This window comes from Mchenga conophoros, linkage group LG2, assembly GCF_057382185.1.
Source record: "Mchenga conophoros isolate Kocher_MC1m ecotype Shallow Benthic linkage group LG2, M_conophoros_male_GT1.1, whole genome shotgun sequence".
NCBI lineage: Eukaryota > Metazoa > Chordata > Actinopteri > Cichliformes > Cichlidae > Mchenga > Mchenga conophoros.
Window position 1 is genome coordinate 38,726,680 of NC_140527.1, and position 12,815 is coordinate 38,739,494.

General features: G+C 45.8%; 2 protein-coding genes across 4 annotated transcripts in view; one reads left to right on the top strand and one right to left on the bottom strand.

Moving 5' to 3' along the window:
• Positions 1–5,399: 5,399 nt before the first annotated feature.
• Positions 5,400–6,376, top strand: LOC146582599 (general transcription factor II-I repeat domain-containing protein 2-like). Its single transcript, XM_085246239.1, has 2 exons — positions 5,400–6,234; positions 6,345–6,376. Exons 1-2 carry the CDS (start codon positions 5,400–5,402, stop codon positions 6,374–6,376), a joined length of 867 nt encoding a protein of 288 aa, XP_085102365.1.
• A 1,166-nt stretch (positions 6,377–7,542) lies between these two features.
• clnk (cytokine-dependent hematopoietic cell linker) overlaps positions 7,543–12,815 on the bottom strand; it is a 55,680-nt gene continuing 50,407 nt past the window's right edge. For all 3 annotated transcript variants that reach the window (XM_085245241.1, XM_085245247.1, XM_085245236.1), the window contains 3 exons: positions 9,153–9,227; positions 8,828–8,983; positions 7,543–8,743 (listed from right to left, as the gene is read on the bottom strand). In XM_085245241.1, the coding sequence (XP_085101367.1) occupies positions 8,591–8,743; positions 8,828–8,983; positions 9,153–9,227 (384 nt within the window). In that variant the 3' untranslated portion in view covers positions 7,543–8,590. The remainder of the gene's footprint in view (positions 8,744–8,827; positions 8,984–9,152; positions 9,228–12,815) is intronic.

A 12,815-nucleotide genomic window follows, 5' to 3' on the forward strand; every position in this document is an offset into this window, starting at 1 on the left:
ACTGTGTCAAGTTTCACATGCTGCCTCCTGTGAGACTTTCACAATCAACAGGTACTTTCATGAATTTAAATACAGGAGGTTTTACAACAAGGTGCTACTCACTGTTGACACTCTAGAGCTAGAAGGCCAGATAAGATCAGACTTTGCCAGAAAACATAAAAGAACCTGCACAATGGGGCAGATGAACTAAGATTAATCTACAGAAATCATGGGAAGAAAAATGATGAAGAAAGAGGCAGCATACCACATTACCTGTTATACATGACATGCAGACATTGTTATGCCACTGGCATGAATGGCTGCCAGTGGAACCAGCTTGCGAATGTTTTCTTTGATGACCTTTTATCTGGTTTGTCTTGGAATTGACTGACAAGCAGGTCTTACCTGGCCATAAAACTGTTTGTCAGTCAATTGCTCATTTTTGAGCCTGAAAATGGTGCACTATGTATATAAATGGCTGTAACTTCTAAAAAATGTAGTGCAATGCCTTTGTTAGACTGCTTGAATCCACCGTGGTGGTCTAGTGAGGAAAAATGACAAAAACTGTGGCTTTCCAAATACCTATGGACCTAATTTTTGGCATCAACTGGGATACAAACATTGTCTATGTATAATTCTCCATTAGTGGTTCACACTCCAGATCTTCAGTAGCACTCTAGGCCCAAATGTAACTGTTGATCCCTGGTGACATCTAAAATACTGACAGAAAAGGGAAGTTTATGAATACAGCAGGGGTTCCTATTAGAATCAAGTTCAAATTTTATTCGCCACATGCAGTGGAATGAACCCACCACACACACACACACACACACACACACACACACACACACACACACACACACGGGAAAGTACAAGAGGGGAAAAAAAAAAGACCTCTGCTCATGCTGGGCTACAGGAGGACAGCATGAGAACAGGAAACAAAAAACCTCCTCTGCACAGAAAGCACATACATGTCCACAGTACAACATTGTAGAGCACGTGACCAGCAACAGCGTTGGGTAGGGGATAAGCAGTAATCCCAGGCAACACAGCAGCCATCCTGCCACTGTGCCATCACTCCAGCGCGGGCTCAGACCCGCCTCGTGTTCCCAGGAGGCAACAAGCATCGAAGGCATCAAGCTTCTAAGATGTGTATTAAAGCAATCGAATGCCTTGTGACTGCTACACTGTACACTTGGCACTTATCAGGTTGGTTTATAATGGAAAACCATAAGATTATTGGATTATTGTAGGGTCTTTAACTTACAATATAAAACACCTTGAGTAGACTGTTGTTGTCACAATCAGCGTGTAGAGTGAAAGGTGGACCCAAATGCAGACGAAACAAAACGTGAAACGTGACTTGAATAACCAAACACGAGCCGTTTATCGAGGCTGGCAAAATAACTGCAAGCAAAAGGCAAAAAGCAAGACTAATAAAAAAACTAAACTGGGTGAGCTAAATTAAATAAAAACCTACAACAGGAACATGGCCCTAACATGAAACACCGTGACATGCACTCTTGGCCTGGAAACAACGCCGACGATCTGACAATGACACACTGAAAACAGAGGACTTAAATACACAGGAGGTGATTAGGGGAAGTGGGAACACATGGGGGACCAGCTGACTGACATGAGCCTAATGACAGGACAGGGGAAGTAAAACTAAATACAATGAACAAAGAACACAAAATAAAACAGGAAACACTGAAAATAGACATGACAACACAAGCTTAACAGACCTAACACATGATGAACGATACAAGAACCCAAACACAGAAACCAAGGAAACAACAAACAATGATTGCCTTTAACCTCATCTAAAAGCTAAATAGGAGTGACACATTTACCCTATCGCCTACTGGTGTTGGCCAGAGGGCCCGTTGGCATGATATGGCAGCCTCGCCTCTGTCAGTCTGCCCCAGGGCAGCTGTGGCTACAACTGTAGCTGCCTCCACCAGTGTGTGAATGTGAGAGTGAATGAATAGTGGTATTGTAAAGTGCTTTGGGTGCCTTGAAAAGCGCTATATAAATCCAATCCATTATCATTGATGCATGCTCAATCATCCAGGTAAGGAAATCCCCAAAAGTTGATTCTGGACGTAACGTTTTCAGTGGGAGAAACGTTTCATCATCATCCAAGTGACGTCTTCAGTCTCAGCTGACTGCAGGTTTCAATCTTATAAACAGCACATTTGCATAATGACTGAAACCAGCCCACTGAAGGAACAATGTGCTGCGAGGTCTGATCCTTGATCATTAATATGCAAATTCTCATGACCATTGATCAACAACCACTGATCAAAGCTCACTCATCAAAGCTCACTGATCCATGTCCATGAGTCCCATTCACAGAGAGTTGGGGAATGGCTGCAATCACAGCATTGTAAGATGGTGACAGACGTACCCTTAGGCCCCTCCTCCACTCAGAGATGGTCTTTCCCTTTTCACGTAAATGGCCTCCTTGACTCTGCGCTCAAACCAGCGTTCCTCCCTGTCCAGGATGTTACATCCTCATCCTTGAAAGAGTGTCTCCTGGCCTGTAGGTGTAAATAGACTGCAGAGTCCTGGCCTGACAATGTGGCTCTGCTGCGTTGTGCCATCCTCTTCGCCAGAGGTTGTTTGTATAAATCCTGGCAATCCTCCTGCACTTAACAGCGTACACTATGTTACTCTGTTTGTGTCGGGGGACCCGATCCTTGGGGTGGACCAATTTTTGTATTTTGTAGTTTAAAAGCCACAGAGACGCGGTGTTTAGAAAAAATGTGTCTCAACTGTTCCGATACTCCTGACACATGCAGTCGACGGCACTTGGTACACTTAATAATCACAGTCCTAAATGGGTTATCTCCTATCTACATAATGCAGTGTCTGCTTTTTGGACAGACATACGGGGTCCAGGGCCATCCAAAGAGATCACTGTGACCTTCAGCTGACTTCTGCTGATGCACAACTATATGATCCATTTATAAGTACGGTAATGAAGAATTAAACTCATACATTGCCAGCGAAGTTTTTCTGCTCAAGCTTAAGCTAATTCAGTTAACAATAGTTCTGCAACAATCATGTAACCATCACGACTAAGGAAGACTCTGGACCGGACCTATGCAGGTCAGATTTTGGGAAGTATATGACCTAAAAAGACGTCATTCATTAAATTGCGCATCTACACTATTAGGCCACAACTCTTAATCTTTGAAGTTGTTTTCTATCACATTAGTATAAGTGTATAAAAGCAAGCACGCAGCCATGCAGTGTGTCATAAACGTTTGTGAAATAATAGGTTGTTTCTAAACAGCTCACTGAATTTGAAATCGGTATTGTAATAGGACATTACTGTTGCAATAAGTTTGTGAAATTCCTAACTTCCTAGATATTCCACAGCTGTAGGTACTATTATTGGAAAGGGGAAGTGTTTAGACCCCCCCCCCCCCCCCCAAAAAAAAAAAAAAAATCATGACCAGGGTGGGGGCAGTGCTGAAGGATACAATGCATAACGGGGTTCGCTGACTCAATAACCACAGAGCCTCGAAACCTCCCCCCCCTTAACATCAGCACAAATGCTGTGCACTGGGAGCTCCATGGTTTAGGTTTAAATGACCTCACTCTGGTTTTGTAAAACTAATGGAAAATTGTTCATATTATGCTCTCACAAGTTTACTGAGCCACTTCTGCACCTTTGTTTCTCTCCTTTGACTCTGCCATCTATCAATCAATCGATGTTTTTAACTTTGACTGCATTTCTCCATGAGCTTACTATCTGGTATGGCTGTAATTATGCATACCAGTTCATTATTTTTGACCATCTGCTCCTATCCTTCAAGGTCACATGGGTCAGCTGGAGGACTGTTGACTTTTGCTTAACCGGGTGAAACTCTCTCTCAAGTTGAACACACACACACACACACACACACGCACACACACACACACACACGCACACACACACACGCACACACACACACACACACACACACACACACACACGCACACACACGCACACACACACACACACACACGCACACACACACACACACACACACACACACACACGCACACACACACGCACACACACACACACGCAAATCTCCCATGTACACAGACACGCACTTACCCCCCCCCCCCAATGCCTCCAAACGTTTACTCCCACCTGAAGTAGGCAGGCGGATCTGTCTAGCACTGGAAGGCTGGCTGCTGTGTACATGGACTAACTCCTGACCCCCCCCCCCCCCCCCCCCCCCCGCTGCAAGTCATGTGCTTTTAGGTTGTAAGATGTGAAGATTTATGTGCTTTCTGTGCTGAGGTGTTTTTTTCTGTTCTCAAACTGCTCTCCCCGAGGAGCTCAGTCTGCGAGGATATCTTTTTTCTCCTCCTCTTTCCTCGTGTGTATTTCCATTGTTTTTTTCGTACCTCCCCTACCTGTCTTCCCAGTGTTATGTTTGTGTATTCCATGTATGGTCAGAAAAGGTGCTCATGATGGCACCGGATTGTCTGGTAGCCTTTTAAACAATTTCCCTCGGGATAAATAAAGTATTGTTACTCAACCAATCAATCAATCAATCAATCAATCAATCAATCATGTGACTTGAAGTAGTTTGTTTAGCCTTAAATTTGCTATTTAGTATATCTGTCATATTCCCACTTATATTGTAAAAATTAGTAAACTTTAGCTCCATGTTATAAATGGTTTCACTTGCTATCTTTAGTTAAGTTACCAACAGAAATACTGCAGCGCACTCTCTAAATCAGGGGTCACCAACACGGTGCCCGCGGGCACCAGGTCGCCCGCAAGGACCACATGAGTCGCCCGCGGGCCTGTTCTAAAAATAGCTCACCATAACAACTTACCAGTAAGCTGCATCTATTTTTATTTTTTCTTGCTATTTTTTTTTAATCACAATTGCATTGGCGTTAATTTGTTAGAGATAATATATAAAAAAATGTTTATTATTAAATATTAGATCATGATCTAATATTTAGTGCTAGCTGGTCTCCACGGAAACAGTTGCCGTGAAGACCAGCAAAGGCAAAGGTGAGGAGATGAGGAAAACATGGTGGAAAAAAGGAAGAAAACATATAATTTTCACAGTGAATGGGAGGAAGAGTTCTTTTTTACCACTGTGAAAGATTCATGCGTGTGTCTCATTTGCGGGGCAACTGTGGCAACGGCAAAGCGGCACAAGGTGGAGAGACATTTCCGAACGTGTCACACAAGCTACCATGCTAACTACCCAAAGGGCAGAACACTGCGAGCGGAAAAGGCCCGCGAATTAAAGGCAGGTTTGAGCAAACAGCAGTCTTTTTTCACGAGACCGGTGAAAAACTCTCAAAAAGCAACCGAAGCCTCATTTAGAGCTACACATTTCATGATTAAGAAAAAGAAGGCATTTTTAGACGGGGAGTATTTCAAAGAAGCAATGATGATAATTGCAAAAACTGTGCTTAAAGACGAGAAATATGGAAACGATGTAATCTCCACTCTCTCTGATGTCCAGCTGGGGGCAACTACAATTGTTAGAAGAGTGTCGGCTATGTCCGGGAACTTGGCCGATCAGTTGGATCAGGATCTGGCAAAGTGCAGTTGGTTTAGCATCCAGTGTGACGAGTCCGTCGACAGCAGCAGTACAGCACAGCTGATGGTCTTTATCCGGATGGTATTTGATGGTTTCTCCACAAAAGAAGAACTTCTGACACTACTGCCGCTAAAGACAACAACGAAGGGAGTTGACATCTATAACGCGGTGAAGGAGTTTTTCGCGAAGAAAAAGGTACCGTTGGAAAAGCTGGTATCAGTGACTACCGACGGGGCTCCTGCTATGATCGGCCGACATACGGGATTCATCGCTCACTGTAAAGGTGACACAGAGTTCCCAAACTTCATGCATTACCACTGCATCATTCACCAGCAGGCGTTATGCGCAAAGGTGATCGGCTTCGAGCACGTCATGACTCCCGTCGTGAAGATCATAAACAGCATCCGCTCCAGAGCTAAACAGCACAGAACATTCAAGGTGCTATTGGAGGAGCTGTCAGCTGAATATGGTGACCTGCTACTACATACGGAAATCCGATGGCTCAGCAGGGGACGGATTTTGCTTCGTTTTTTGTCACTTTTGGGTGAAATCAAGGAGTTCATGCAATCCAAAGGGGAAGACACATCTCTGCTGGAGGACACTGAGTGGACACTTGACCTTGCGTTTTTAACAGACATTACTGGGAAACTGAACCATTTGAACTGTGAGCTGCAAGGCAAAGGTAAGACTGTTGCTGACATGATAAGTGCTTTAAATGGATTTAAAGCCCAGATGAACATTTTCTCTGTGCATTTACAGAGAAAAAAGGTGCTGCACTTTCCCTCTGTGCAGATGGTGCTGAAAGACAATGCTTCTCCATCTGAGACTTTTGACAAAGTTGCAGAAAAGTACACTCAAGTCATAAACCGACTTGGTCAAGAGTTTGAGAACAGGTTTTGTGACCTTGATCAGCTTGAGCCATGTGTCTCATTTGTTTCCAATCCTTTCATGAATGTGGACACAACATGCATTGCTGAGCAACTAAGTTCAATGTTCAGCTTGGATGCTGGACAGGTGGAAATCGAAATTGTAACATTGCAAAATGATGTCCACCTCAAAGCCTGTCAGGGTGCACCAAACTTTTGGTGCCTTGTTGACACAGAAAAGTACAGTGGTGTGTGCACAGCAGCTATGAAGGTTGCCAGCCTGTTTGGTTCAACCTATCTTTGTGAATCAGCCTTTTCTGACATGAACTTCATCAAGAACAAACACAGAACACGCCTCTCCGATGCACATCTGCAAGACTCACTCAGAGTTGCAGTGTCAAGTTATACCCCAGATTACAACACACTGGTGAACAGCATGCAATGCCAGGTTTCCCACTAACAGACAAAGAAAGCCATATTAGATGTCCTCAGTGGCAACATTACAGTGTCATGTCAAAGTTGAATTTAATTATTGAAAAACAAATGTGTTTGTTAAGTGTAACATGTGACAATTCGCTTTAAAATGCTGCCAATTTGGTGAAAAGTTCTGTAAAATTTGAAAGTTGATTTTTTGTATGTTACATACATACAAAAATAATGTATGTAACAGTGCATGATTTGTTAAAATTTGTTAGTGGTAAGTGAAAATGTTGTAGAAGTGATCACTTCAAAATGTAAATACTTGCAGAGATATATAGAAATAAAGCGTTGCATATTGATATTTATGTTTCCTACCTTGTTTCCTAATTGCATTCTTTATAATTATGGTGAAAAATAATTAACATAATTAGTGTCCGTACATAGATGAATATCATTAATTATTAATGATAACACATAATTAAGTTAAACTGAGGAAATTTGTTATTTGAGAAGTGTGTGTCAAACTGGTAGCCCTTCACATTAATCGGTACCCAAGAAGTAGCTCTCACTTTCAAAAAGGTTGGTGACCCCTGCTCTAAATCAATTCACTGCACTTAAGCCAGAGCCACTGAATGGCACTGAGTCAAGCTAACTGAAACCTAGCACTGGGAATTTCCCAACTCTTGTAATAATTTAAAATAAAATCGTGATAAAATAAAAATAAAATCTTTATAACATTTCGTGCAGTTCATGACTGAAAAACAACATTGTGCTGGTTAAAAATAAGGACAGGTAAGTAAGTCTGATTTAAGAAAAAGAAAGGAAAATGTGAAGTAGGTATGGAAGTCCATTCCTGCCAAGAAAAGTATACAAGGAGGCGAAACACATGAAAATGCTAACTTTTTTATATGGATTCATGATCAGCGTTTAACTGAATTCCAAATCAACTGTCCAAAAACCAGATTAGTATTTAAGAGATTAATATTTAATATTTCTTTTATTTCTCAGTAGATATGTGTATATGTTTATACAAATATCCATATAAAGCAAAAAATGACCAAAGATTACGCTATTTGGTTCTAGCTTTTTGGTTTGTATAATTGTACAGTTACAGACTTTTTATTTTAGATTGCTGCTACAAAATATACAATTTGAAGACATTAAATTAGGATAATTAGGGTAGATCACTATTATCTGTCAGAGAGAAGTGGGTCTCTAATCGGGTCCGGGGGACAGGGGATCTGTAAAATAATTTGTTAAATTGCGCTAGATCATTAAAAAGTGCATTTTACAGATTGGGGACCATTTGATTCAATAACAAAAGCATATTTTATCCAGTAATTGCTACCATATTATGGAGGAACAGGAGGAACTGATATGATTGTGACTCACTGCAACAATGAAATCACTTGCTAGTTTATTAGCCTGGTAGCTAGCAGGTGTGGGAAGATTTTCGAATGCTGTGGCAGAACCAGCCAAATCGATATTTTGATTATAGGAGGTTTTGTGTCACTGGACCCAAAGAATTTGAGAACCACTTGTCTATGGGATTAATTTAAAAACCATTAGCACATTATTATTATCAAAATAACCAGAAATTATAGGCACGTCTGATCAACGTATATATTTTTCTTTTACAAAATCCATCCACCCCAACTTGCTCAGAATGACAGCGCTACAGTTTTTGTGGAACTGTGAACACACATGACACAAGAAGCACATTGACAAATCTTTGTTGGCAAGGTTCACATGTTATTGTAGCAACCGTTCAACATCCCCTTTTGTTATAGGAAATGTCAGCACACAGTTGTCTGGGTACTTGTTTCCCATCGCGGTTCTCCCACTGACAAGTGTTATTGGAAATATGGAGTGGAACTTGATGATGTCTGCCACAGAGTCAAACATCTGAGGAAAAATAAAGGGAATTAGAGTAAATATAGTGCGATTGAGGGTTCTTAATGAAACATTTTCTGAAATGTGTTCACTCACATCATTTGAACGATATCCTGTGCCCAATGCGTACTTTTTTGTGCTCTCGACAAACCGAATTTTGACATTGTAAACCTTCTTCTCATGATACACAACCAATACCAAGGGTTCAAAGTTGCTGTTGGTGGAGCAGTCTCGTACCAAAAATGCACCATCCTAATGGGAGGAGTTACAGAAAGAAAAGAATACTCCTGTTAAACTGTGCTTTTGGTGTGTTGTTTTTACACTTTCAACTGATATAGATCCAAATAACTATGTTTAACATCTGCCCAAGCTTAAGACATGTTCAGTTATATTTTTATATTTAGAGTCCTTATTCATATACCTTGTTCACCAGGTGCAAGGCGTGCTCAGCATCTGCTCGATTACATGTCCCGATGTACCAATCTTCCTCACAGGTCTACCAGAAAAGTTCATTGATCAGTGGATTCAAAGCTAGTTAATATCACGTTGTGATGGATATCATTCTTGATTACAGGATTAGTTTGGGTTAATTATGGATAGTTGTGAAAAATTAAATACACCTCCACTGTGTCCATAGGAATTAAAGGGGTAATTAGCAGCCAGGTGATGCCAATACACTTGATTAGCTGATCATCAGCACATGTGATCATCTCTAAAACACAGAAGCTTTGGCATTTTGCTGGAAATGATTATTCAGGTATTTGTTTACACAATACTACAGTTTTCCCAGGAGTGGATTCATCCATCCATCCATCTTCATCCGCTTTATCCGAGGCCGGGTCGCGGGGGCAGCAGCCTAAGCAAAGAGGCCCAGACCTCCCTCTCCCCAGCCACCTCCTCCAGCTTATCCGGGGGAATACCAAGGCGTTCCCAGGCCAGCCGAGAGATATAATCTCTCCAGCGTGTCCTGGGTCTGCCCCGGGGCCTCCTCCCGGTGGGACATGCCTGGAACACCTCACCCAGGAGGCGCCCAGGGGGCATCCTTGTCAGATGCCCGAACCACCTCAGCTGGCTCCTTTCGATGTGGAGCAGCAGCTGCTCTACTCTGAGCCCCTCCCAGATGGCCGAACTTCTCACCCTATCTCTAAGGGAGAGGCCAGCCACCCTTCAGAGGAAGCTCATTTCTGCCGCTTGCATCCGTGATCTCGTTCTTTCGGTCACTACCCACAGCTCATGGCCATAGGTGAGGGTAGGGACGTAGATCGACCGGTAAATTGAGAGCTTCGCTTTTACACTCAGCTCCCTCTTCACCACGACGGACCGGTGCAGCGTCCGCATTACTGCAGCTGCAGCCCCAATCCGTCTGTCGATCTCCGGCTCCCTTCTCCCATCACTCGCGAACAAGACCCCGAGATACTTGAACTCCTCCACTTGGGGCAGGAACTCATCCCCGACCCGGAGTGGGCACTCCACCCTTTTCCGGCTGAGAACCATGGCCTCAGATTTGGAGGTGCTGATCCTCATTCCCGCTGCTTCACACTCGGCTGCGAACCGTTCCAGTGCGAGCTGGAGGCCCTCACCCGATGAAGCCAACAGAACCACATCATCCGCAAAAATCAGAGATGAGATTCTGAGGCCACCAAAGCGAAAGCCCTCCGCCACTTGGCTGCGCCTAGAAATCCTGTCCATAAAAATTATGAACAGAACCGGAGACAAAGGGCAGCCCTGGCGGAGCCCATCACCCACCGGGAACGAGTCCGACTTATTGCCGGCAATGCGAACCAAGCTCTTGCAACGGTTGTATAGGGATCGAATGGCCCGTAGCAATGGGCCAGACACCCCATACTCCCGCAACACCTCCCACAGGACACCCCGAGGGACACGGTCGAATGCCTTCTCCAAGTCCACAAAACACATGTAGACTGGTTGGGCAAACTCCCATGCACCCTCAAGTATCCTCGAGAGGATAAAGAGCTGGTCCAGTGTTCCGCGACCAGGACGAAAACCGCATTGTTCCTCCTGTATCCGAGGTTCGACTAGCGGACGAACTCTCCTTTCCAGCACCCTGGCATAGACTTTCCCAGGGAGGCTGAGGAGTGTGATCCCCCTGTAGTTGGAACACACCCTCCGGTCCCCCTTCTTAAAGATGGGGACCACCACCCCGGTCTGCCAGTCCACAGGTACTGCCCCTGATCTCCACGCAACATTGCAGAGGCGTGTCAACCAGGACAGCCCTACAACGTCCAGAGCCTTCAGGAACTCGGGGCGGACCTCATCAACACCAGGGGCTCTGCCACCAAGGAGTTGTTTAACTGCCTCAGTGACCTCGCCCCCGGAAATTGGCGGGTCATTCCCCTCATCCTCAGACTCTGCTTCCTCCTCGGAAGACGTGTCAGTGGGATTAAGGAGGTCCTCGAAGTATTCCTTCCATCGCCTGACAATTTTCTCAGTCGACGTCAGCAGCGCTCCGCCAGCACTATACACAGTGCAGGTAGAGCACCGCTTTCCCCTCCTGAGATGCCTGACGGTTTGCCAGAATCTCTTCGAGGCAGTCCGAAAGTCTTTTTCCATGGCCTCTCCGAACTCCTCCCACACCCGAGTTTTTGCTTCAGCCACTGCCCGAGCCACATTCCGCTTGGCCTGTCGATACCTGTCAGCTGCCTCCGGAGTCCCACAGGCTAAGCAAGCCCGATAGGACTCCTTCTTCAGCCTGGTGGCTCCCTTCACCTCTGGTGTCCACCATTTGGTTCGGGGATTACCACCACGGCAGGCACCAACCACCTTGCGGCCGCAGCTCAATGCAGCAGCTTCGGCAATGGAGACGCTGAACATGGTCCATTCGGACTCAATGTCCCCAGTCTCCCTTGGAATGCTGTTGAAGCTCTGCCGGAGGTGTGCGTTGAAGATCTCGCAGACTGGGGCCTCTGCTAGACGTTCCCAGCACACCCTCACTACGTGTTTAGGTGCACCAGGTCTGTCCAGCGTCCTCCCCCGCCACCTGATCCAACTCACCACCAGGTGGTGATCAGTTGACAGCTCAGCCCCTCTCTTTACCCGAGTGTCCAGAACATATGGTCGCAGGTCTGGTGATACGATTACAAAATCGATCATCGACCTACGGCCTAGAGCGTCCTGGTGCCACGTGCACTTATGGACACTCTTATGTTCGAACAGGGTGTTCGTTATGGCCAAACTGTGATTAGCACAGAAGTCCAATAACAAAGCACCGCAGATCAGGGAGGCCGTTCCTCCCAATCACGCCCCTCCAGGTCTCGCTGTCGTTACCCACGTGAGCATTGAAGTCTCCCAGCAGGACAACAGAGTCTCCAGGTGGAGCACCTTCCAGCACCCCCCCCAGGGACTCTAAGAAGGCTGGGTACTCTGAACTGCCACTCGGCGCATAAGCGCAGATGACAGTCAGGACCCGTTCCCCAACCCTAAGGCGCAGGGAACAAACCCTCTCGTCCACCGGGAAAAACCCCAACGTACCGGCAGCAAGCCGAGGGGATATTAGAATACCCACCCCAGCCCGCCGCCTCTCACCAGGGGCAACTCCAGACTGAGACAGAGTCCAGCCCCTCTCCAGGAGACTGGTTCCAGAGTCCAAGCCATGCGTAGAGGTGAGCCCGACTATATCTAGCCGGTACCTCTCAACCTCACGCACTAACTCAGGCTCCTTCCCCACCAGAGAGGTGACATTCCATGTCCCTATTGCCAGTCTTGGCAGCCGGGGGTCAGTCCGCCAGGGCCTCCGCTCCTGGCCGCCACCCGGCACACAATGCACCCGACCCCTATGGCGCCTCCTGCGGGTGGTGGGCCTGCGGGAGGATGGGCCCATGTCTCCTCTTCGGGCTGTGCCCGGCCGGGCCCCATGGACTAAGGCCCGGCCACCAGACGCTCGCCCTCGGGCACCCTCCCCAGGCCTGGCTCCAGGGCGGGGCCCCGGTAACCCTATCCCGGGCAGGGTAAACTGTTCCCTCGATATCCGTTTTATAAGGAGTGGATTCCCCCAAGAAATTCACCCCAAGGTCAAACTGTGCATTGCTAGGTGCTGCAAAATAAGTGAAAAATACCCAAGAGCTAC